The following is a 26,716-nucleotide window of genomic DNA, read 5'->3' as shown; positions in this document are numbered from 1 at the left end:
GATTAATGACAGCAAAATACCTTCTGCCCCACACTTACTTCTTCTGCGATTCATCCGCAATATTAATCGCTAATAAATTTACTTTAACTCATATTACTTTTTTACTCATACTACTTAATGAAATCAAAACGGAACATATAATTTCACTGAGGAAAAAACAAACAAACAAAAAAAACCTTCTACCTCAGTTATGTTTTTCTATTTTCCTCAAGCATCAGAATGTGATTTACCTGTAACTCCATGTAAGTTGTGCAGAATGTTGAAATAGAAGTGTGTGGAACAGATAAAGCTCATATGTAGCTCATACAATTTTGATTTCGGAATCAGCAAAGAGTTTCAAAACCAAATCAGCTGCTTTTTGCTACTTTGTAGCAAGCCCTGAAAAACAGCAAAGAGAATTTATGAGGAAAATTCTTTCTCAAGAATAGCAGACAGGTGCAGAAACCCATTCTTCCCTCGCGTTGGGGATAGGTGAGCTCCCTTCCTCAGAGACGCTCTAAGACAGAAATTCAGATTTGGCCACACTCTAAACTAAATACATCACTTTAAAGTACCTACACTAACACACTAAAACTTAAAAAAAAAAAAAAAGTCAGAACTTTATTTCTGATTTCTAGCTTGCCATTCAAGACACCAAATACTTCTCTTTGGCTCACTTCTGACTTGCAGTATGGGACTAATTTAAGTGCTTAAACTTTAAAATTAAACGCTTAAATTGCATACTTAACAATAATCACCTGCACACAGGTGAGAACACTCTAAGGTGTTTTGTTTTTTGCTTTTTTTTTCCTTTTCCAGCAGTGGAACTCCTCCTACTGGGCTTAGCTTCCCACAAAAGCTTCAACACAACACCCCCATTTATTCTGGACTCGTTTCTCAACAAGAATTAAAGAATTAAAAAAATAAAAAATAAAAAATAAAGAGAAACACTGAGACGCCTCCGTCGCTCCGCCTCCCCCTCAGCCTCACCTCGCGCCCCGCTGCGAAAAGGCGGGAAGGGCGCGCGCCGCCCCCCGGCCGCCACCACACCTGAGGCGCCGGGCTCGGCACCAGTGCGCCTGCGCGCCCGCCTCTCCCGCCCGGTCCCCCTCCCGCCCGGAGGAGCACTGCGCATGCGCGCGGCCGGTCCGCGCCGGGGGTGGGCTGGCGATGAGCGTGCTGCTGCCCAACATGGCGGACTTCGACACCATCTACGAGCTGGAGGAGGAGGAGGAGGAGGAAGGGGAGGAAGGGGAGGAGGAGTCCGGGCCCGTGGTGCGCAGCCAGGAGTTGCCCCGGCCCCGCGATGCGCCGGATCCCGTGGCGGTACGGGGCGCCGGGCACATCACCGTGTAAGGAGGGGGGGCGGCCTGAGGGGATGGGGGCAGCCTGAGGGGGCTGTGAGGGGACATGGGTGGTGTGAGGGGCAGGGGACTGCCTGTGGGGGCTGTGAGGGGATGGGGGCAGCCTGGGGGGACTGTGAGGGGATAGGGGCTGCCTGAGGGGATAGGGGCAAGCCTGAGAGGGCAGGGGCCAGCCTGGTGGGGCAGGGGGTGAGGAGGAGCCGGGCCCCAGCCATGCACCCCCCTGGCTGTGTGAGGGGGAGCTGTGAGGGGCTGCTGCCCCCCACCCCGTTGGGCCCAGCCGTGGTGGTCCTGGGGCTCCCTCCTCTGTTTTCTGTCAGAACCAAGGGAAACCCGCACGGTGCTGCGCCCAGCCCGAAGGTTTGGGCGCTGTTGGAGGGATTGTACCGTAACCCTTCTCTGTCACAGCGGAGCCACGGAGTCCCCGTGCTGCACTGCAGAGGAGGCACGTGGCTGCGTTGTAATTTATCTCCAAAGTTAGTTGCGTGTTTTGTTGGGTTTAAGCAGTCTTTGTCATTGGGATGTAACGTGAGCTGCAGTGTGCTCTGCTCACAGAAAGTGGTGGGACGCAGGATGAACAAACTGACATAAAGATGCAAAGTTTGCTTAATTTTGGTCTTGTTTTTCTCACTATTCCTACTCCAACAAGTGGAGGAATTAGTATAACAAAATACAGCCACAACAGCTCAGTGGTGGCTGTGTTCCTTTACATGACAAGGAGGGAGCTATCAGAACTTGAATCGCAGACATCCATCAAGCTTGTGTTGCTTTGGGTCTGTCTTTGGACTGCATAAAAGAATGCACATTTCTCTCTGTGAATAGGTGCAGTGTGATCTAGCTTTCTGCAGCAAAGCGCTAGGTGGGGAAGGCTCTCTCATCCTAAGAGAACTAATGTTGGATTTGGTACGGTGTCTGTCATGTAAGTCTAAATCAGGTTTGCATTGAGCTAGTGCCAGTGGGTAGCTGCTGTGCTGCACCGCAGTGTGCTTGCTTGTGTTGATGGAGTTTTCATTCAGACCTGACCCCACAGAGCATGCGGCCTAACTAAAGGAGGGATGTAACAAGCAAAATGCTCAGAATAGCACCTACCCATTTATTAGCTCTCTGTCTTTAAGCACTAAACAGAAAAACGTTACACACCTCTTTGCTTTGTCTTCTGTGATGCTTTTTGTGTATTAGTGATGGTACTTAAAGCTCTTCTGGGGCTCCAGCATCTTTTGGGGATGGGCAGGAGCATCTCCAAGAGCTGTCAACTAGTGATATCTACATCAAAAGAAAGTAATAATTTTAAGTGATGGGGGAGACATGAGCTAGAATGTATGCCCTGAATTCTCATCCACCTTACTTTCCCTTTCTTCTACTCCTCCTAGGTTCCTTGTAACAGATATACCTGCCTGCTGATAGAAGGCAGCTTTTCTTTCATCACTTCATGGCATCATTTAAAAAAAAAATCTCCTTGAACTAGTAAAAACAGTTAGTGGACATTATCAGTTAAAATTGAAAAAAAAAAAACAAACCTTGGACACTATAGTATATAATCCTAACCTCCTTAATAAATGGGGAATATTTGGCTTCCTAAAGAGTTTCTGGTTATTAGTGTGTATCCGCTTTGAAATTCTGTCACTGTCCGATCACACAGATGCTGCTGCTTTTGAAATCAGTTGGCTTCAGAAGCAACCTGCTCTGCTTGCTGAAGTGAGAGACATGTCGTTCAGTAAAACTTGTGTTTGTTTTCTGAGCCTGTCTAGAATGTTGCTAATAAAAAATTCTGTCCTGACAGAAGTCAGACACTTTTTAAATAAAGGGAAAAAAGGGAGAAAGAAAGAAAGAAAAGCAGTTACTTAAAGAGAAGACAATGCCGTTGTTTTGTTTCAGATGCCTTCTGTTCCTCATCTGACACTGGCCTGCTTGGATACCCTTGTTCTACGTAGAAGGGATGTTCTCTGATTCCAGGGTCATCTTCTGGTCCAGCTTTCCATGGACATTCCTCTTAAATACTTCCAAAGTACTAGATTCAAACTATGTATTAGTTTGTTGCATGAGAGTTTTTATTCCTGTAGCCTTGTCAGTGAGCTTCTGACCCTAACACAGTTACACTGCAGTATCCAGCTATTCAAAATATAAATTCCAGGAATCGCTTTAGTAAGATCTTGCTTTTTCCACTGACTGTTTTGCTAACCCTTCACCTCTGTGCATGGTAAGAGTGACTGTGTAAAATGTATTTGTTTTGTTTTTCTCACAGTGTTTGTGAAAGCAGGTAGCAAAACTTATGCTCATCTTGTTCAGTGCTCTTTCACTCTGGAAGATTCTAGCTTTAAAAACAAAAAAAAACTAGGCATCATAGTTACTGTTTTCAGCAAGCTTTTGAATTTTAGCACAGAGAAACTACTGTGACGTAGTGAATGTCTTTTCTTTGCCACTGAAATTCCGTGCAAGTTTGTTGTTTCTTGCATAGCAGTGTTGCTTTGATGGCGTGTCAGAATATCTCAGCATAAATGTTTTTAGTGAAGACTGAGTCATATGCCCACCAAAGCAGCAGCAGTAACTTCCAAAAACATAGCAGTAAACAAATGCCAACTTAGCTATGAGTTTTATTTTTTCTGACATACTGTTTTTCCACATCATTAAGCGTATGGGGAAGGATAGTAATGAGGTAATGAAACAGCCATTAAACATCTTTTTGCCCTTAGCATTCAGCTTGTGATTCCTGCTTAAGTCTGCAAACTTTCTATTGTTGGATACAAGTTAAGTTTTATTCTTCCATTATGTTTCCTATAGGAGTGGGCCAGGGATCCACAGTCAAGGCGCTGATGAAAAGCGTGTTGTCGCGAATTAGGGAAGAGCCAAGTGCATTTAGTTGTGATAAGACATTTGGTTGTTGTCTTCGCTTACTCCCAAGCTACACACCTTCCACATATTTTAAATAGCAAATGACCTCAGCCTACCAGTAGTTACAAGTGAGTTCTCCAGAGTATCATCCCTGAGAAAAGACACCTTTCAGTTGTTGGGTTGGTGTTTTTTTGGCTTCATAGGGCAGGGCCGTAGACGAGAAAGAAAAATTTCAGCTGAGGGCTGTTGATGAATGTCATCTTTACTTGTATGGAGTTGTGCATGTGATCTGAGTTCATCTGTTCAAGATAAGTTAATCTTAAACTGAATTAGGTGTGGGGAAAGGACCCATGGTGAAAGGAGACTGCAGAACCTATCCTAGGAGAGTTGATTAAATGGGTTTAGCGTGTGTAGTCTAGTAAGACTGGTAACCATCTGTAAGTAAGGAGTGGGATAAACAAGAATGAAGGGCTATTTCTATCAAAATGACCAAAAAAAAAAAAAAGTGAAACATCTGTAAGTATGTCTAGTCTAAATAAAAGAAAGTGCTTTCCCGAATATTTCAGTTGCAGTTCTGGGGACTGAAGACCTCACTTCCTGATAATGCTTTGTGAGGAGCTCTAATGGGATACCTGTTGCAGCTGGGGCTAGCAAGTGATGATTCAGGGTGTTCCTTTCAGGCTTTCATTTGTGAGGGGCTTAGGGCAGCTGCCTAGGAGAAGCTGTGTTCCCTCCACTTTGCAAATGGGGAAAATGATGTGATGGGGCTTTTCTCAGGTGATACTTTTAAACAGGGAAAGAGAGGGAGAGAGCACGCGACAGCAGAAACTGATGTCATCCTGGTTCTGTTCCAGCAGTGGTGCCCGTAGGTAGCAATGCCAAACTGCAACTGAAGTATCTGTGTGACTTAGGTGAAGGTGAATTTCTGAACATTGAGTCTTGTGCAGCTTAAATCAAGAACTCAAGAGAGCGTACCCAGGAATAAATATGATGCCTTAAATACTTGAAAGGGCAGGCACTGCCCTTCATTTTGCATAGTAATTTGTAAACATACTGAATTTTAGAAGGCTTTATAGGCAAAGTCCTGCTAGATCAATTATTGCTGTGCATTAATCTGTTGTAGAAAGTCTAGGTTATCTCTTAATCAAGACTTTTTATTAAACATTAATGTGAAAAAAAGTTAAGACAGCTTTAGTACTTTTTCATAGATGCTCACAAAGCTCTAGAACTATGTAATGTTCTGCTTTTACCATTGCTCTAAGAAAAGCTATTTTTTATTTGGCTCTTGAGTCTTTGCCCCCCGTCTAATATGAGTTTAATCCTTCTCAACTATGTGGTAAATCATCAAGACGCTTAGCTTGTAAAACCTCTGGAAATACTTCAGTAAATCTGTGTTAAAGCCGTCAGTGATGCTGCCTAAATGTGATATAGGGTAGCATAATTCTGTCTTCAGTATGCTCCAGGCCTTTGATACTCTTCTAGCCACTTGCGGGTGTCAGTGTAAAATAGATGCATTTCTGTAACTGAGGTTTCTTGGTTGTGTTATAACTAAATGGAATATTTTGCAACTGATAAAAGGGTTGTTGTTTTTATATGGTTCAGGACATTATCAGCCTTCAAATTTAACCCAATAAAATCCTCTGTGCTATTATGTCCTTAATAGATCTAAACCAGAAAGCACTAGCCTATTTTATTCTAGGGGGAAATCGGTAGTGCAGTGGCAATCTTATTGAGTGTATCTGTGACAGTGAGATGAAAGATGCTGCCTATGGCTCGGAAAGTTTTTGAACCGTTTGAAGGTCTGAAGGCTGTTCTGGGGAAATGGCATGGTGGACCTTTGGCATGATCTTGTGGAATTAGCCTGCTATGTGGGTAAATAATTCTGCAGTCTTACCTGAACTTTCCAGTAGTTCATTTATTATATAGTTACGCCATTGCTAATTGCTAAAACTTCATCATTTCAGATAGTTTCACTGCCAATAAACAGAAAAGTCAGTATTCCTCAAGAAGCAGATCATGTATATGCTTCATATAGTTGTTAGTGTTTTCTGTATTTTTTAAAACTGGAAAGACTTTCTTACTAGATTAACTCAGAAGATTTCATCCTAAAAAAAAACAAAACTACGAAATGTGGAAGCCAACCTGCAGATGATATTGACAGAAAATGGAAATGTGCTTATACTAGTAACCTTTGTGCATGCCTAAAACCTTTGTGTTTTTACTGCTTGCATTTGTAGCACTAGTTTAAAATCACGGCTTTAGCGTTCGCTTGGATGTGCTGTGCTGGTGTTCAGTTCAGGCACATTGACTTCTAGAAAATTTGTGATGAAGACATTGAATAAAAGCAACACAAATGGATGGTGATTGGTTGTAGTGTTTAGGATGGCTTAGGAGACAAAGGCTGATGAATGCTTTAGTGAAGGTCTCATCTTTGTATTTTTTTTAATGTTTCCACAAATAGTGCTCCAATGTGCTGTTTTTTCCAAGTGTCAAGGCTTTAGCTTAAATTAGCCATTGAAGATCTCTATTAGGCGTCACCAGCATCATTGATGAACATCTGAGTTAGCTTTACTGGGTTTCTATAGACAGCACAACGTCCTGTGCTTCTCTCTTCATAAAGGTTTATTTTTCATGTCATTGCAAAGCAAGTTACATTGCCAGGCCTAGGTATCTGAATTATTTCTGGGTGCACATGAGTATGTATGTATCAGGTAATGGCAGAGGACTGATGTTTGGCATCCTTACTGGTGACCAGTAAAAAGCAATTCAGGTGTCAGTTTGCCTCTAAACACTCTCTCCAGAAGGTTTGGTTCTACAGTAATTACTACAGTACCAAACATATTCATGCTTTTCTTTTTGGCTATGATCCTTTTTTTTTTTTTTTTTGAACAAAATTATTCAGGAAATGGTTTAGCAAGGTTGACAGAACTTGGTGTAAAATGCATTTAACTTTTATGTTATGTTTTACTTGACAGTAAGCTTTGCTCAAATATAGAGATAGCTGAGAGGCTATTTGTTGTTATTCTGTTAAACTTCTGAATTGCAAAGGTTAAAAAGTTCCAAGGAGATGGAGAGAATGGGTGATGAGGTTTTCGTTCAGGAGCAGCTAGCAGGTATGGTGTTGGAGCTTAGTTAATTTCTTGCTTCCATGCATGCTTCAAATACAGTAAAAAAGCCAGGTCAGCCATCAGTATCCTGCTGACCTACAAAAGGAGCTTTTGGAAATTTCAGATTGTTTGGTAGGTGTGTGAAGTTCCTAAACTCTGGAAAAAAGTTCCTAAACTCCGGAAAACTTCGGTCTAGCTGCCTGTCACTCGTCACCAGGAAGCCTTACCTCATGCTCAGTAACAGTGCTTCACTGGAGAAGAGCCACCATTAACAGTGTTGCCTAAGATTTAATTTTCTTGAAGTTCATAGTTGGTTTTAAACTGCTCGATGTGTAGACCCTTGCATATTTTGCATGAGAGCAAACCCTTTTTTTTTTAATTGTACAATTGTAAACTTTCTAAGGAGATGAATGGGTTCCTTTATAACTATCTTTATCTGTTGCATGTGAACAAATTGCATGAATTAAAAAACAGCAGTAGAAGGATTATCAAACCTAGTAAAACTGGAATTTAATAGGTGGAGGTTTTTGCTTCCTTTCTTTAAGGAAGCAAAAATGGAAACTTACTGCCATCAACTGTAAAAGAACTTTTCTGCTTTTAGTGGCTTGAAGGTTTTAAAGTAAAGCACCGAGCTGTATTTCTTTGTCTTATGAATGATATAGAAGATCTGATATAAACATAGATTGAAAGCTCATGAAATAAAGTAAATGTAAGGGCAAAAGAAATAGTTTTTCTTTTTAAAATGCAACATCTATTACATTTTTAATTAAGGGAACCAAAATAAGTTAGGTGGAATATATTTTGTTTGTCTCTTTTGTTTTCAAGGTTTGGCTTGAGCAACAAGTTTGATACAGAATTTCCTTCTGTTCTGACAGGGAAGGTAAGTGTGAGATTAAACTGTTCTTTTAAATGGAAAGATGCAGTGCCTCCAGTGGTTTCTGTGTTACAAATACTTGCTCCTGAACCCAGACAAAACTGGTGGCAGGCCAGCACTGCACTGAGGACTGTTAAATTTAACTTTGTCTTGTATGGAATAGCTGGTCAATGACCAGTCCCTACAGAAAAAAATAACTTGCAATGATTGTTGTCTTTATTGATGATCTAAATATGGCATCATACTGCTTTCATGCAGGCAGTCTGCGTGAAAGCAAGACTCTTACCCTTGTTTTATAGGTGCCTGGAGTTTGTGCTGCTTCTGGCAAGTTAAACTAGACCTTTTTACAATGTGTCTGTCAAGCCTTGAGTTAATTTTTAGAGAGATCTCTGGAAGAGAATTTGTTTTATCTGAAGCATAAAGGAACAAAACATTATGGTGTTAAGCGTTAAAGGTACAAGTTGAGTAGGTTTTTTTAGGACATTTTCAAAAATACAGTAATTATTTCGTTCTGAAAATTGGTGGTGACAAGTCTCGATTTCTCTGCAGTTTTGTTCTGTTTCTAAATGCAAGTTTAATAGATACTAATTTGTAGCTATTAATGAAATCTTTTAACAAAATTCTCTGCTGTTTTATTTTCATAATTGTATATTTTTGAGGCTTTTTAATTTTGGAATATTTTTCCTTTTGACTGTTTTAGTCTCTAGTGCTTTGTTTTGTGGTCCCCTTGTGCATTTTTTCCAGAATTTGTGAGAAAAAGATACTCATACTGCTTCCTCCAATGACGTACCATACAGCTGCAGCTTCACAGTCCCTGCAGCCTAACTTGCAGTAGCTGTTGAGTCACAATACGTTGAAATGCAGCCGGAGGCTGTGGCATCTTCCCTCCTTCGTTGGCATCTCCTGGTGCTGCCAAATCCATATGGGGGTTTTCTCCCTTGTTTTCACCCCTGAGCCTAACAAGTAAAATACTCGTGTTCAATTTGTCCAACACTTTTGACAGCAGTCCAACTGTTGTTTGAAAAGGTTGTTAAAAGACAACCTGGGAACCCTGGCCGTGTTTCAGGACCTCACTGGGCTCAAAAGGGTGCATATTCCTGACTTAATAGTGCCTAGTGTGAAGGCCAGTGATAACACCATCTCCATCTCGATACTTGGCATTTCTAAGGTTTATTTTCCAGAAAGCACTTTCAGGTCACTGAAAAACCATGGAATACTCTGGAAATAACAGTTTTCATGTTCTTTTAATCATGTGGTAGTTTTCCTTAAGTAAGCACAGCAGGAAATGTCAGAATTAGATTGGATGATTATTTCATCTTTTTATGTCTGTTTCTCTCTTAAAATGTGTGTGTATTTAAAAAGAAAAAAAAAGGGGGGGGGGACGTAAGACCCTCTGCTTTCCAACACAAGCCTCAATGCCTGCCACATTTTCCACTTTGTTGTCTTCCTGTTAAATAAACAGTGAACAATTGACTTTACTACAGGATCTATAGCGAAAGTTTAAATTAAAGTTCAGCTGACTGCATGAACTTAATTTAGCAAAGAGAAAAGAGGATGTTCTTTTCTGGGCTTACCTGGGTTTACCCTTCTTGTTCTATAGGTCTAATCAGTGACAGCAGAAATCACATGAGCTTGGTGTATGGAGATCACTTGGTGTGTAGAGATGCTTCTTCTGTTGAGATATCCTGATACCTCTTTTTATATGTGGATTTGAGGGGCTTCTTGAGAAAGATGACTTTGAAAATAATTTGTTTCCATTTTGCAAGGGGAAAGCACCAATCAAATGAGGTAGTAAACAATTTTTTTTTCCTTAGGGCTTGCCACACGCTCTTGTGAAAGATAATAAAAACCACAGCTGTGGGTTGCTTGGTTTTTAATACTTTCATAAATTGCAAAAAAATGAATAATTGCTTCTTCCTCTGGTTATGGCAGTCAATCACCTTTACCACTACTGGAAATGAAAACTCAGATTTTTCCAGTAAGTGTTCTTCAAATACCCTGATTAATAAGTCATAGTAATAAGCATTGCGGTCAACTGATGTGTCACTTTAATGTCTTTTATTTTTCTTAAAGTACAGATGTTTACTTTTTATGAAATAACAATTTATGAATAACATAGTGGCTGTTTATATTAACAATTTTTTCATAAAATGTTCCTGGTAAGCCCACATTAGTACATAGCTAATATAAGGTTATGTCCTACTGTATTCAGAATGTCCATGTAACATTCAATTTAATGACTTTGTTGTCCACTGTGAATTGATACTAATAATATACCCCTAGCTGCTAATGACGTGTACATGGAGCCATTAGGCACAGTTGATAGACTTCCCTATGATGCTGTTTTTCTTGTAGATTTTCATCTTGTATTTAACAGATTTTTAAACAAGGGATGGAAATTTTATCCTATACAGGTTAAAAATCCTAAATAGATAAAACTGCCTGGCTAAACTTTTTTCCAGAAACGCTGCTTAGATTTACGCCACTGTGTAGTCTTAAGAATTTACTTAAGTTTCATGACTTGCAGTTTGCCCTTTAATGTAATGATGATAGTAAACCTCACACTATTTTTTAGTGTTTTTGTTTTTTTTTAAATATGAAATACCTCTTCTTCTTCACCCATCTTCCCTTCTTACTCCTTCTCATTTTTTGCAAATTTTGGATAGTTGTAAATTAGCCTAGAACTAAGATTTATGCAAGTACATCCTGAGTGTTTGAGTAGATGTATATATTTGAGGAAAATATACCTGGAAAGTTAAACAATAAAGAAAATACCAAGTAGGTCATATATTGGATCTTGCTAATTCAACATGAATGACTTGCTTCTTATCCTGTTAAATAAATATGTATTGGTTTATAAATACAGAGCTGGGCTTTCAGAGAGTGCATTCTTTTTAACAAAATCTTGTAAGAAAAGTTCTAATTTACACAATACAGAGGTAATATTTAACTTGTAATAATGTGGTTGGACTTTGGCCTAAATTTAAATTCTGGCTAAATTCAAATTGAGTGTGCTATGATTTTATAGAGTTGCAAATTCTTTTAAAACAGGCTTTTAAGTTATGCTTTCAGAGCAGCTTGATTAGTAGCTGTTCCAAAACGAAGCATACCTTCTAGTTCTTAAAGTTTAGATGGTTCCTTTGCTGCGAAGAATTTTAAACCTAGCTTTAAAAAAAATTCTTCGTGATATATGGTGTGTTAGTGAACAATGCTCCAGGTGACAAGAAAATGGTGGAGCCAGCGAACCTTAAGAAAGCAAGTGGAGCTTCCTGCCCTGATCTTAAAACAATAAGGGTCCTATACAGAGGTAACTGTGCAATGCAGGGAAATGTAAGCCATAAAATGTGCTTTTGGTATTGTGATCCCATTGCAACATGTGATTGATAGGGTTTGTGATCATGGTGATTGAAGGAGAAAGATCAGGCCTGCTGGGCTTTGCTTTCTTCCTGTGTTTGTAGATTCTCTTGCATCCTGTTGTAAAATATTATGACACCCTCTCCTTCCCTTTTATGTTTTTTTTTTCCCCCTTAAAGACCTAAAAGGAGCTAATGTCTCTTTACAAGGTGTACTGCACAGCCAGGAGCTATGTACTTATCTCGTTCTTTTCAAGACTCAAACAGAAACTTTCCAAGGGACTTCCCAAAAATACTCAAAACTGGACTTTTAGTGGGCTTTCTTTGCACAAGAGGCACTGTTCATTCTGTTTGAAGTAGTTTGGTCATTTCATATTAACCTATATTTGCAAGAAAGACAAGATTTAAAATTATGTCCAAAAATCAACAAAATTCTTCTGTGACAGTTTCATCTGAAAACCATTTTCTTATTAAATTAATACAATGTTATTTTATTTATAGATATTTTACTCTTCGTCACTGCATAACAATGCTTAATGGTTACTGAGCTGGAAGCCCAGAGGAACAAAACTGTTTTGCTTTTGTTTATCACAGAATGAAACTTATCATGGTCACTGCTTCCTTTAGCTTCAAATGAAGATGCATTGACAAATATATTTTGTGATTAAGCTTCTTAAAGGAAGTAATAAATCCTGTAGATTAGGTTAGCTGAAGCAGTCTTTATTAATTCCATCTCATGATGCAGCTAAGAGAGTAATTGGCGTGTTAGCAGGTAGTAGTGGTGCTTTGATAATACTGTTTTAAGTAAGCAGCATACCGAAGTATCTGAAGTAGAAATCTGTATTTCTTGGAGGCATCTAAAATTGGTTTCTAGTTTAGCCATTTGCAGTGCTGGGTTCTACTGGAACAAGAAAAAATCAGGAATGTTCTTATTTAGCAGCATCAGGCTGTTAAACTGATATGACCAGTGCCTTAGAAGTGGCAGAGAAGTAGGGAACCTCACTATGGCAGTGTTTTCCTGTTAGGTTCTTAATTTTTCTGCCAGCTGTGATCTAAGAATCTGGTTGTCTTCGTTTCATGTTGGATGTTATCACTGATGATAAGGTTTCCTGCTGATAAACTGAACTCTGGATTGTGCAAATGCATTCTCTTCAGTAGGTTTGTACAGCTGTATTTGGGGGTGAAATGCAGTGTTGTCAAGGTCCAGTCAACTTTGTGACTGCAAGAAAAGGGAACGTTCTCTTTTTGTAGTAGAATTCACTGCACAAGTGCTAATGGAGTCAAGAAAAAAGTTATCTTTCAAATAAATAGGATGATGCATGTACAAATTTCTAGATTTACTAAAGGTGTATATGTTAGGACCATAGTTACATGTAAATTTCCTTAAGAATCAAGGATAGCAATTTGTTCAAATGCATCATCTCAGTTTACTTGGAAGCAAGTCTGACTGCAGGAGCTGTGCAATGTTACTTCTGCAGCATACAACCAACCCGATCGGACTGTACTACAAAACTTGCTTCCACCTTGAAGGTGAAATGGTCTTACTCACATGTACCCACACCCGTTGGATGTTTGTGGCATCCTGAATATAAGAGCTGCCATTGGCAGAGAGCTGCAAAACCTTTTGTTTCAGATGCTTCAAGCTATAAGCTAAGTTTCTGCATCACAATATGATTTTTTCCTGTTCATTGAAAATGTCCCAATGTATGGGATCACTGCTTGTTTCGCTGATTATTATTTTTTTAAACTAGTACTTTTTTTGCAAATGTATTTAAATATTGATGTTTCTTTTAGGCTAAAGAAAATTTTTGGACTTGCTCCATTTGTTTGTGTAAAAAGAAATAAAAAAAGTTTTCAATACTGAGGAAAGGAATTAAGTCCGTATAATTGCATACGAAATAGTTGCTGCATATTTATTCCTGCTATAAAATGATCACAATGTTAAATGATGTTTGTATGGTACTAGCTGTAGGCCTGGCTAGCGTACAAACCCAGAAGACCTCTGACTCTATGCTGCATGGTGATCTGAATGGCTAGGAAACAGATGTTGTATTTACATACTCCCTTTCCTTCAATGCTTTAATAAATTTAGCTCTTGTGAATAGGCGGAGGTAGCAGAATCAGATCCTCGCCACTTCCTGTCTGCTGGTTTTGCTTCTTTAGTGAAAGGAGTCATTGTCATAAAAGCTTTTTTTTTTTTTTATCCTCCCTGCTCGCAGAATTAAATTGAGTGGAGTTGGGCTTGGTGGTTGGAAGGATTATGCAGAAGTTGCACAGCTTTGTATACAGGCTAATCCCAGGGAGAGGGTTCTTCAGCATGGCAAGTAGTTAGGGAAGAAGTTTTCTTTTGGAGTTGTTGTGCCTGACTGTTCATGTTTGTTGAAGTTGGATCTGATTATTCTGCTTCGAGCAGCCAAACCCTGGATTGTGTTCTGGTTAAGAGTGCCATCTTGGAGTCAAGTTTGGTCTAATACCATGATCCACGTTTGACTTGTCAGATTGAAGTTATTTAGGTAAGGTAGAGAGATGACAGATGCAGGGCATGTGGGTAGGCGAGTGTTCTCACTTTTAAGACATGCTACCATCAGAGAAAGCTTATTTTTGATAGTTGATGCAGTTTTCCACTGTGACTCTCTGCAGTGGCAACATACAGAAAATATTCCTCTGAGTAGACTCGGCTGAATATTTCTTAAGTTGTTTTTTCAACAGCTAGGCTTTATTCATAATCACATACAAAATGCACTTTTTATCCTTGAATGTAATAGGCTATGTGATGTTCTGGGCTTTTCTTCTCAGGGAGAAACCACAAGTAAAGTTGTAGGCCCGTGTCTGTGCGGACCACATCAGAAATTTGTGTTCCACCTTCACCCAGGCACAGTGTAGACTTGCATTGGTATGAAAGTATTTTGGACAATAGCAGCCTTTTTTCCTGTTTCAAACAACAGTGTTTTTACTACAAAGTAACTACATATTACTACTTGTTCCCTTGGAAACCAGATATCCTTCATTCTTCCTCTTTTTTTCTTTTTTTTTTTGTGGTCAGTGTAGCCAGTGCATATATTGCACACTTTTCTTCGGGGCCAACTGATTTATTAATGGTACAACCAATATGGGTGAGGCTGCTCATCTAAGCTATGCTGAGCTTTTTTTAATGTAAGGTTTTGCAAAGCATGCATTGTAAATGAATTTGGTTTTGGAAAGTGACTTTCCATACCCCCTGTGTGACCAGTGTTTTAGAAGATGGGGTCATACTGCATAACGGCGTTACGTTTCATTTACATTTTAATCTGTACAGACAGTTCTTGAGAAAATAGTAGTGACTTTCCTCTGAAGTTTAGTGCTTCTGTTGCAGGTTGCTCCAGAAGAATTCAAGACCAGCATCAGTCGTGTAAACGCTTGTTTAAGAAAAAATCTCCCTGTCAATGTAAAATGGCTGCTCTGTGGCTGTCTGTGCTGCTGCTGCACACTGGGCTGTAGCCTGTGGCCTGTAGTCTGTCTTAACAAAAGAGTAAGTACATCTTTCATTTGTCCTATTCTCTTTATTTTGCAATTACTGATAACATTAAATCATGTTTAATAGTATCATCTCTGTTCCAAACTCCTTTTATCTCACTTGCATTCAAAGCTTATTCCATTTTCCATGCCTTAGAAAATAGAAAAAATACATTTGTTAATGAAGTAAATGATACCAAATTGCTGATAGGATTAGCTACACCTTAGATTACCACATTCAAACTCACTTAAAAGAACATTGTGTACTATACGGTAACCTAAACTTTCATGATTTTTAAAGCTCTAAAAATTGAATTGGGTGCAAAACTAGACATTGACCCTCAAAGGTTGCATGAACTGGAATGAAAACTTACTTTTCTCTTCCCTCCCCTCTTCCAGATAGTTATTTTTACAATCAAACTAACTTTATTTGTAATAAATACCAAAACATTGCTGAGCTGTGGCTTTTTTAACTTACTTTACTGTGCTCTTTCTGTTAAGAATAAACAGAAATTTGTTTTCCATTCTGGAAGTTTAAAGAGTTCCTTTTTTTCCTTCAGCAGAACAGCTCCAAAGTAATACACCAAAGTAATGATGCTTCTCAAAAGCACTGTGTCAGTATCAAGCAAGCATGATCCTAATTGCTTCTGTGGTTTACATTTAGAATAGCTTTGTCACAGCAATAAATGTTTTGGAAATACATAAATAGGTATAGTGTAATGATATTCTCTGTAGTTGTATACTTCGTAAGACTTGTAAGCCATAAAACTTTATTGTCCACAAATGTGAATTGTGATAGTATGTGGGTGCACTGTGAGGGGAAAAAAAAAGCACAACTGCGCACTAGTCAATTTAAATATAGGAAAATACCTGTTAAAATAGGTATTTTAACAGTTTAAATACTTTTTAAACAGTTTAAATTTTTAACTGTTTAAATAACTGTTAAAAAGTAGTACTTAATGCTTTTGATACAAATGCAAAGCAAAAACAAGGACTATTGCTTTTCAGAAGGGTTCTGCCAAACTTTCCAATTTTTGATTAAGAAAATAACAGTAGTGTTGACTGGCTGAAGTGAAGCATACCTGTATAAGCAAAATGTAATAAATCCCATGTAAAACATTCAGGTTGGATTTTGTAGGATCCTCATATGTCCTATAGCCCTTCTGAGTGGTGAGAACTGGTGGAGGTAACTTTTTCTTTTTAAGTGGACACCAAACTTTTACAAGGGCTTAAGAAGAAACACTTTTTGGCATCAAAAAATGAAATCTTGTCACTGAAGGCATAATATCTTCACTCAGTAAACTGCTCGTTATTGAATCCTGTATCACTGAAAGGTTACAGGACTTAATTTAACTTACTTAAACTGCTTTTTTCTACATTATAAAGATGTGTGCTTGAGAAATAGAGATGGAATATTTGTAGTTTTTAAAACATGTTAAATATCTCCATGCTATTAAAAAATCTAAATAAATGCCCATGTGATATTGTAGCATTAAAATATTTCTCAAGAGTATAAATATGCATGAAGTATATATGATCAAATTACATCACTAAGAATCAAAAGGATAAGGTGGTTCTCAGTTTTCTTTTGTGGTGGTTGAACCAGTAACAGAGCACGCACCAGCCACTCACTCGCTCACCCCTCCAGAATGATGGGGGACAGAATCTGAAGAGCAAAAGCATCATGGGTCAAGATAAAGACAATTTAATAAGTGAATAGAGAAACAAAGGGAAGAAAACCCAGAAGATACCAAGGCAAATCTCTTTTCACCTCCCACTAGCAGACCGATGCCCATTCAGTCAGTCTCTTGGCAATGATGATTCCAGTTTTATTGCTGAGCATTGTGTTACCTGGTGCTGAACAGGTGAGCTTAGGTCAGCTGTTCCAGCCTCTTGCCCACCCCTGCCCTACATGCTGGGCAGGCAGAGGGAGAAAGAGAAGTCCTCGATCTGCAAGCACTGTTCAGCAAGAGCAGAACATATACTGGTGTGTTATCAACATTGTTTTAGTCAGAGATCTAAAACTCAACACCATACAGGCTGCTGTGAAGAAAATTAACTCCATCACAGCCAGTCCATGTATACCCATTCAGCAAAATGGAAAAAAAAAAAAGTGAAACTCAAAACAATTGGAACAAGACACAGCATGTACTTCTTAACTATGAGGATAGCTTCATCACTGGAATAATTTGCAAAGAGGCGGTGGATTCTCCACCGTTATGTCCTTGACTTAGGATTGGATGGGTATCTCTATCTCTTTTAAGGAGGTGGTGTGGTTCGCATCCATTGTTAGGTTTATCAGTGAAATCAGTGAATGGAATACCATGCAGGAACTGCAGTAGGTTGTCAGTGATCTTTCTGTGACCTTAAAAATCACTGAAACTCCCCAAACGTTCCCTTCTCCCCCAGTAAGTGAAATGCCTTGTTACGTCTAGAAATGGGTTGCTCTGCTTGAATGAGGTCCTTAGTGTAGATACAGACTGAGGAAGCAGATAGATTTTCTATCCAGGGTTTCCCCTTCATGTGTTGATGGTTGCCATGATCTTATGGACTATTGTAAGTATTGTGGAAGCTCTCTATAGAGGTATAGAAGAAGGCTTACAGTCTTCCTAGCTATAAGCCTCACTGTAAACTGGTTTTAATATTAGAGTCAAGCCTGTAATTGGACCACAGTGTAAGAAAGTTAAAAGAGCAGAACGTGAAGGTTGTATGCACTTCGGTGTCTAGGAATTGGAAAATACAGGCTTTATTATGAGCTGGAGTTCTGTGATGTTGAAATTTTTCAGTATTCAGATAACAATTTCATTAACAAAACCTGGAAACTACGTGTCTGTAAACTGTATTGTCAGTAACTGACCTGCAGAGAGTGCGGTATTCGGCCAAGAGAATCACAGAATCACACAGAATTTCTAGGTTGGAAGAGACCTCAAGATCATCGAGTCCAACCTCTAACCTAACACTAACAGTCCCCACTAAACCATATCCCTAAGCTCTACATCTAAACGGCTTTTGAAGACTTCCAGGGATGGTGACTCCACCACCTCCCTGGGCAGCCCGTTCCAGTGCCTAACAACCCTTTCAGTAAAGAAATTCTTCCTAACATCTAACCTAAAACTCCCCTGGTGCAACTTTAGCCCATTCCCCCTCGTCCTGTCACCAGGCACATGGGAGAACAGGCCAACCCCCACCTCGCTACAGCCTCCCTTAATGTACTTATACAGAGCAATAAGGTCACCCCTGAGCCTCCTCTTCTCTAGGCTGAACAAGCCCAGCTCCTTCAGCCGCTCCTCATAGGACTTGCTCTCCAGGCCCCTCACCAGCTTCGTCGCCCTTCTTTGGACCCGCTCAAGCACCTCGATGTCCTTCTTGTAGCGAGGAGATGGGAGATATTATTTTGTTGGCTATGGTGGACAAAAATATTACATTCAAAAGGATCTCTTAATAACTAAAAGTGTTTTGGCAAAGTTGTAGTGCTAAGTTAACATGAAAAAAAAATCTTTTTTTCTTTTTTCTGAAGATCATTTGATGTTCTGGAATGGGGACTTGAAGTGAAAGGGCTTCCATTTAAAATTTTTCTTTTGCTTGGTTCTGCTTCTATGAAACTAACTTACTTTAAACGATTCTTAAGCCAGAAATACAGTAGTAAGATTCTTCTGGATGAGGCTGGCTACTGAACCATTCATAATACAGTTCTGACTTACTTTTTAGACTAGAAGATCAATTCAGAAGTTATTAGAATGGGAAAATAACAGACTATATCATAAGGTAAGAAAAGCTAGAGTGCTTGTTTTCTTCATGTTAAAGTAGAGTATGTTTTTTTGCATGATTGACATGTAGGAATTTTACCATCTTATTATAATTCCATAATTTATACCAATCTTGTCAGTGTCTGAAATGTTTCAGATCCTAGTAATTTGATATCGCTAATTCGTGTTACAATAATATGAAAATAATGCTGTGGTACATGTTAATCCTCTAATAATTATTTTCTCAGCTTGGTTTGCACTGGAAGCTGAGTAAAAGGAAATGCGAAACTAGCAATATGATGGAGTATGTAAGTATTATTTCTGTTACTGATTTGGTATTCAATGTTACCTGGATTTTATAGAGAAACTGAAGTTATTAGGCTTTCACCTGAGTGATCTCAGAAAATCTGCAGCTGTTTGACATTTGTGAAGGCCACTTTTAAAGACTAGCCATAGCATAAATGAAAATTAGAAATTGTCACTGCTAAATTTTTCTCTTGATAACAATTCTACCTGCGTGCTGCAGGTACACTTACTTAGATCTGTGGTTTGTAACAAGGGAGACCCACCAGGACTACACACATTGGTGTGATTCCCACACCATTGCATAATTCAGCACCTTTTCTATCGCTATTTATGATTACTTTGATTCAGCATTTGGGTGCAGACATGCAGCATTTTTACAGTAGTGTGGCTTCGGTCTGGACCGTTGCTTTCTTATTTTTTTTTTCTGGTTCTTAGACTTATAAAGGCTTAACCAAGATAGTCCATTTAAGAGAGGAGAATTTCAAATATTTAGTGATCGTACTATTCCGTCATCTGCTTTCTTGTGTAACCACGGAGATAGCCTAGCCTAAAGAAAAGGGTTGGCTGTCCCCAAAAAGTCAAGCATCTGTAAGCTCTGTATGTCAAAGTGACTGAACCTACAGCTTTGTTACGCTGAGTAACATTCTCTTACAAGTTTAGTTTTATATACTAGCTAATGTTGCATGGAAGGTTGTTCTGAAGGTCTGACCTTGTTGATTACTGTTTTGTTCTTGTCTTTTTTCCTCCTTCAACAGGTAATATTAATAGAATTCTTACCAAAATATCCCATATTTCGGCCTGACTGAGGAACGACATTTGGTCTTTCATGTTACCTGTCATTTTCTACCCTTAGTGCCTTGTAGATGGTTTTGGAAAGAAGATGGTCTACTTTGCTGTGATTTAAAAACTGTTCTTCAGTAGAATATCTTCCTTGCTATGTTACTTTGTTTTGTTTGAGAAAAATTTGCACATTTTTTATGTTAAAAGAGGCTTCTATGTTGCACTCTGAATTTTTAACATTAACAATAACTGATATAGTTGCCACTAGGGATCTAACATCAGTGCTGCTTAAACTTGTTCTGAGCATGCTGCCTTATTAATTTCTATATTGCTGTCCTCAAAAATGCACCCTAATGCCGTGTCATACTATATTTCATTCTAAACATCACAATCCTATAAATCCTCAGTAGAAATGTCCAGGTAAGCGTCTAGTAGTAAAGACTTTAGTATAACTTGCTTGCATAGGACTTGCAATTAACAGCACTGGTTTTGTCCTGCACTTTGCAAAATCATCATTTACATTAGGGGGTTAATTATTTCACCCACTATGGATTTGTAAATATTGACTCTTTGCATAATGTAAAGTGTGGTATGCCAAGGTTTACAGAATGTAATATAGCTCTTACTATTCTATTGCCAACATTTTGACATACTTTTATTCGTTACATTTCTCATTCCTCTGATTGTACAGACCCATTTGCGTGCTGTTTTTATGGTAAAGCCATAATGAGTTTGTACATACTATCAGATGTGTAGGGCTCAGTTGCACTTTGTTTAGTAAACAGATGAAAAATGCATAGCATTTCTGTTCTGACTTTTTTTTTGGAAATTATTTCGGGTGTTATTTGTAGCATCTGAAATTAGAACCTTAAATACTGTTTATCTTTAAAAACAAAAAAAGTTGCATTTGTGAGGTAGATGGCAGCTGCTAATAGCAAAATATCCTAAAGCCTGTTCTTAAATTCAGAATACCTGGAATCCATCAATTCTCGTGAGTTTTTTTATTTTTTTCTAAGCAGGGAAAAGAGTGTTTCATAATTGGAGATGGTCATTACCGTGGAGAAAAAATTTGGAACAGCCAAATTGAAGATGAAGTGACGCTGGTTATTTTTGTAGTGTGATAGTCCTTTCAGTGTTTTAAGGTTTAAATGATATGGCATCCTTTCTAGTGGAAATAAATTTTATCTAAATCAGAGTAGTGCTTCAAAATGTGCTGATGAGAGGAAGTGGATCAGTTGAATGGGTTCGTGCATATTGCATTCAAGCATGGTCTGAAGAGCCACAAATGCCTTCACGAGGATTTTTGGACTCTTCCCTGTTTGTCTGATCTCAGGAAAGGACGTAAACATAGAAAAACTTCCTGTAATGCCTGGCCTAAGCATGACCATTTGTTAACAGCAAAGGAAAATGCAATATCACCCCTTTCCTAGATAGAAATGAGAAATAAGAGGAAAAGCAACTGTTTATCTGCAAGTTGCGACAAATATCATAAATGTCCACGCATTTCTTTGCAGCAACTTGATTCCTTGCAACATCATCCCAGGTTTCTTTTTAGTTTCAGGCTGACTTAGGATTTCCTCTGAATGTATTTGCATCTCTTCAGTATGCAATATTGTATTAAAATATAGTATTTGTAAAACCATCACATTCTAATAGCCGTAGTAGGACAAAGTCCTAGTACACAGTGTTTACAAAAGGCCAGTTTTATACGAGTTGCTACTTCAAATCAAATTTCTTGCTATTCTTACTGTACAGCCAGGGAGTATCAGACTCCAGTGCTTGCAGTAGTTTCCAGTTGCAGGCTGATGCTTCAGACTCTGTAATCTGTATACTTAGTGCAGAGGTTTCATTGGACTGGCAGATTGATGACAAACTGTTTAATTGCATTTGTAATATAATTTAATGAATAAACTATTGTGTTGTGTGAATTTAACTCAAGCTGCACCTTGCAACTCAGATTTCTATCACAGAACCATACGAAGTATTCTCTCTACTTTATTTTTTTAGGATGAGTGTTAACTGGAAGCGTAGAAAATATTTAATGGCAGAAAACAGTATTGTAACACACCCGATTCTACATGCATTTCCCTTTCTAATGAGTTTTTGTTCTGTAAATGAAGGGAGCTTAGCTTGATGGAACAATGGAAGTTGCTTACTGTTATACCAGAACTTTATTAATTTCCTTTTTATGTAAGAAACTCAAGAAATCACAGCAGGTCCTTAATTTTTTCTTTTATGTGACTATATTTTTCAAAATGCTCTTTTCCAACTGAGAGAAGAGGCAAGCCAAATGAGAGTTCTAGTAATTGCCAGTGGTGAATGCTGAGCAGCCTTCAGAAATCCTCTTTAGAGTCTGTGCAGACTTCATCATATTCAGTTCAAAATTTCTCAAACTGATTTGTCTCGTTTCAGTGAAATGCTGTGCCAAGCGGAGAGAATACTGTGAGTTTTCCCACTTAAGCGCATAATACTAATTTTTAAAGTTTACATTTCAAGTACATTAATTCTGTACACGTTACTTTGTCCTGAACTGTTAATTATATAATCTTCAAACCATGAAAGGGTCTTTTCCTTTTGTGTTTTAATAGACATTTAAATATGTGGCCATAGAGCAACTAGTAAAGGGGTGTGAGAGCCAAAACAGCAAATAACACAAGCTCCATGTTTTAATAAGATAAATTTGCATTAAAATGCAAAAACAGCACGCAGTATTATATTTGCATCTGAAAGACACAGGTTCAATAGCTCATTTGAAGATGAAGGCAGCTGTAAATACTGCTGTGAACTCTGTGCACTTCTGTTCTGCCTACAGGTTCTCTTTTTTCCTAGGCTGTCCTTCTTTAATATAAAAACATTCAGCAGGTAATTATATCTCGTAAGACTGAAAAACTCATTTTTGACAATAAGAAGTCAGCATTTTTTGGTAGATGTATGTATGGAGGACAAATGTTAATTGGAGAAAGAATGCTTAGCAATATGAGATTGATGTTAGCAAAGTGTAATGGAAATGGTAAAGAAAGTGTCTTGACTTGTTTTTAAAAAAGGGAAAATATTGTGCAGTGAAAAAGGAGAAAGGGAACCGGTAACAGTATAGAGTGTGAGTTTGCAGCAAATTTTTAGAAGTCATTACAGAAATAACTGTCTACCTAATCAGTGTTCAATTTTTCATATCAACATGTTGACACTTGCTTTTCTTTCTAGCTTGTATGTAGGAAGCACTTGGTTTTGTATCTAAGAAGTTTTTGTATGTAAGGAGTATTAAAGAATACTGATAAAGAATCAAAGTTCTTACCTATGATTCCCCACCTGCATCTGTGAAGTTGTTTTACCACAGAAGGAGGAAAGATGTGTTTTAAGACATGCACAGACGTGTCTAGGAAGCGTGGACTCAGTTGTAGATGCGCATAACTTTAAAACAGAAAACATCTTTGCCAAAATCTTGTGTGTTCTTGATAAATCAGAAAAAAAAAAAGACCCTATGCTTTTCTTGATAGGTACAAAACTCTGTATGCAAAAACATAGATATATGCATATTAGTGTCCCACTTTGACAATTTACTACATTTACTTGTCAACACACTACCCTCGGAGCAATAAAAATGTTAAGCTATTCTCACTGAAAATAAGTTATCATTTTAAGTAATGTTACGTGATTCCTCTGCCTTCTCTTGTTTTCTGCTCTTGCTGTTCTTACGATGTTGTAACGTTACTTGTATTGCTTAAGGAAAGTGGTTTTGTTTAAGCTGTATGAAACTTTTTTAATTGTTCTTAACATTTTTATTCTGTTTACAAGTGAACAGCCACTTTTTTAATAGGACCTCACACCTTGAGACTTTTTTCTTTTCCTTTTTTTTTTTTTTTTAAATAAAATTCTGAGCTATATTTCTACATTTTACTGCATTGGCTTGTGCCATTAAAAGAAGCTGGAAGTCAGACATGCTTAATCACTTTGAAACATTTTTCTGTAATTAAATTTAAAGATGAAAACCTCTGAGTAGTGCAATGTGTTTATGGAAACAAAATCTTTTGTGTCTCTCCCTGTAGGAGTATGCTGATCGGGTGTGAGCGGAATGGCAGTTGGTGGGTTTTGTTTAAATGAGGTGTTTCTGACTTGGCCAGATCGAGTGCTTGCATTGGGGCTCCCGCTATGGTTTGGCTGGTTTAAATGACAAGACTTGGAAAACTTATGAAGGCTTTCCCAAAAATAAAACAGTAGAATGATCGTGACACTTGGTCTTCCACGTAGTCTGTAAGCCAACTGAACAAACATTCTGTTGTAAAGATTTCTTGCAGGAGTCTCTTGCTGCCGCCTTCCTTTGATACCCAGAGCATCCGTGATACACCGCTGCAGTGTGGTGATGCTGAGCTCAGAGAACTGAGAAGAGCACAGGTTTTTGCTACTGCAGTAGCACTGCAAAGGGAGCCTAACCTGAGCACGGGTAGTGTGTTCAGGAAACAAATCACTGGTTTATGGAGAGGATCATGAATGCAGGACAATGCAGCCTTTTGTGTGTGTTAACAGGCGAACTTTGTAGCTGTGAAAGCAGGATTTAAAATTAAAGCCCTAGGTTCATCCCTGAGGGGAAATGTTGCATTCCCAAAATAGGCACGTGCAACACTTGATGTTGAAAATTGGTGTCCTCGGCTGTTTTGGACAAATACAGGAACACCTGGGTTTACGTGCTGTTTAGGCATGTAACTGTTATTGAATATTATTTGAGAAATTTAGAGAATGTTCCTTTGTTGCTGTGCCAAATATAGGAACGTTTTGTTGAGCCATGGAGTTGATCCAATTAGGACTTAGGAGATGTGCTTGCTTAGACTACTGCAAAGGTCCATCTTAAGAACATTTGGGATTTGGCTCCCACTTATACTATTGGAAGGTAGTTTCAGTACTTTTCAGTAATGAAGCTTATAATGTCCATGCCAATTCATTTAGAATGTTACGCGTCCTTCCTGTCAGTATTGTTCATCACAAACTGTTGAAATGTTCCAGCTGAGTTCATTTTTCTAGTTAAGCTTTTATAGAGACCCTTAAATCTTCTTAGTCCTCACTTGCTAGACAAAATGCTAATCTGCTTTCAAAAGCAAAATTCTGTTTCTGATCATCCTGCTTTCTTTCCATTTGCTTGCAATTATTCCAGTTTGAATTAATTTTCTTTCAATATGGGTGACTAAAAAGGATCTGGTGTTCCAGAAAATGGCTAATGTCTATAGCATGGCTAATGGCACCAGGTATAGCAATGTAATAGTTTTCTCTTCTGTGAGAATAATGTGACTCATTAAACTTAAAGGATCACATTTGTTTCCTTAATGGCTCTATTGTATTTCTGATTTATAACCAGTCTGATAAATTTGGGAGTTTCTCTCTTCAGTCAATTCCAGTTAGGAGCTCCCAACAGACACTCTTGTCACTAGTCCCATTGTTTCAGACTTGTGTGATATTTCTGTACTGTTGAATTTTGTGATGATGCTTGTTTTACACCAGCCCTCGCAGTCTGGTGGGAGCTTTTGTTGTGGCACTAGGATGCCCGGTGGTTGTGTTGAATGCCCAATTTGAGATGCTTTGAAGCCATTCCACTTGCAGAATATAGGCTATCAGGACTTTCTGCAAACAATAGCCTTTTTAACATTCCTAAAGTTGAGTGCATAAAGTGGCTGAGAGAACCCAAATCACATATGGGCACAGCTCAGAGAGACTGCAGCGATGTGGGACACTTCAGCAGGGCAGCTCATGAGCTTAATTCCATGCTGGTCTACATAGCTGAACGCTTCATCCTTTGTCAAAGACAAATTTAGCTTGACCCTAGAATGACTGCCATTGGACCGTGAAATCAGTAGCCACAGAGTGTCACTCCAAATCTTAATCTGAGCAAGTTTATGAAGTGCAAAGGTGTAAATTGGAAACTGAGGAGTCAGCTGCTCTTTCCATCAAAGTATAAATTAGTTCTTTTCAAATCAAATTTAATTTCTGTTGAGTTTTATTTTTATTTTTTAGCTCAAGTGCTGTTTTGGGACTGTCTGGGGGGAAAAAAAAATACCCTAAACTCTGTTAATAGGCAACAAGAGTTGTTGGACACTGCACAGGCTCTTTGTGTGAGTGGCAATTTTCCGCCAGAACATTTTTCATTACCACTGGCCGTGTATCACCAAGGGGCCTTGGGGCTGCTCTCAGGCTCTGTGTTTTCCTGTGGAACTGTTGCCTGATTTCCAGCCCCATTGCTGTGGTGAGTGTACGCGCAGTGTTTCTTTCTGCCCGTAGCAGAAAATGGAGCAAGGAGGAAGAAGGACTCAGACCGCTAGGAGAAGAGATGCTCCTCAGGTACTTTTTTGATGTAATATTTTGTTGTTTTTCAGTGCATGGAACAGGCAACTTTATCAGCCTTGGATTATGATGAAAGGATAAAGGCAACTTTATCACTCTTGGAATATCATTCGAGTATGGTTGGTTTTGGTAGCATCGGTTAACGCTGGAAATCTCATCGCTGTAAGTTTCTGTGTAGCTGTGGTGGAATTAAGAGCTCTGAGGGCGGCCGATGTGCAGCCTACACCTGAATTGTGTGATTCTATCAGAAGCTACCCAAGAGCTCAGGGCTACAGAAGAACAATTTTGGGGAGCTGTGGCTTGAGCCCATAATGATAATAATTGAGCCCTCGGCTGTGAGGCGCAAAGCCAAAAAACGGGGCACGTGAATCCTAGCACCACGCAGGGAGATGCTCCGCAGCCCCCGGGGCGCTTCATGGACACCCCACGACCCCACCACGACCCCCCCACAGCCCCCGTGCGCTGCCCCCTCAGCGCCATCCCCGGCCCGCCCGTGCCTGAGGCGCGGCGACGGGAGGAGGGGAGGTGGGGGGGCGGGCTGGCGGCTGCCCGCCATCTTCTC

At 39.0% G+C, this 26,716-nt stretch overlaps 1 protein-coding gene across 2 annotated transcripts; it reads left to right on the top strand.

The window, feature by feature from the left end:
* The first annotated feature begins 1,025 nt into the window (after nt 1–1,025).
* Nucleotides 1,026–26,610, top strand: CHIC1 (cysteine rich hydrophobic domain 1). Of its 2 annotated transcripts, none has more exons than XM_072042815.1 (6): nt 1,026–1,331; nt 8,105–8,159; nt 14,859–15,014; nt 18,707–18,763; nt 18,993–19,052; nt 26,187–26,610. In XM_072042815.1, exons 1-6 carry the CDS (start codon nt 1,150–1,152, stop codon nt 26,295–26,297), a joined length of 621 nt encoding a protein of 206 aa, XP_071898916.1. In that variant the 5' UTR covers nt 1,026–1,149; the 3' UTR covers nt 26,298–26,610. The 2 variants fall into 2 exon arrangements, with proteins under 2 accessions (XP_071898916.1, XP_027321324.1); XM_027465523.3 differs by lacking the exon at nt 26,187–26,610 and adding an exon at nt 19,806–23,820 and having other exon boundaries at nt 1,036–1,331.
* The last annotated feature ends 106 nt before the right edge of the window (nt 26,611–26,716 follow it).

The sequence above is a fragment of the Anas platyrhynchos genome, chromosome 10 (genome assembly GCF_047663525.1).
Source record: "Anas platyrhynchos isolate ZD024472 breed Pekin duck chromosome 10, IASCAAS_PekinDuck_T2T, whole genome shotgun sequence".
Taxonomy (NCBI): domain Eukaryota; kingdom Metazoa; phylum Chordata; class Aves; order Anseriformes; family Anatidae; genus Anas; species Anas platyrhynchos.
This window is presented reverse-complemented; position numbering and strand designations above follow the sequence as displayed.

Excerpts from the sequence above, each read along its gene's own strand:
- CHIC1 (XM_072042815.1), top strand. The coding sequence starts at position 1,150 with ATGAGCGTGCTGCTGCCCAACATGGCGGACTTCGACACCATCTACGAG. Across the intron at positions 8,160-14,858 it reads CTTCTGTTCTGACAGGGAAG|GTTGCTCCAGAAGAATTCAA; the intron begins GTAAGTGTGAGA and ends CTTCTGTTGCAG. Across the intron at positions 15,015-18,706 it reads TAGTCTGTCTTAACAAAAGA|ACTAGAAGATCAATTCAGAA; the intron begins GTAAGTACATCT and ends CTTACTTTTTAG.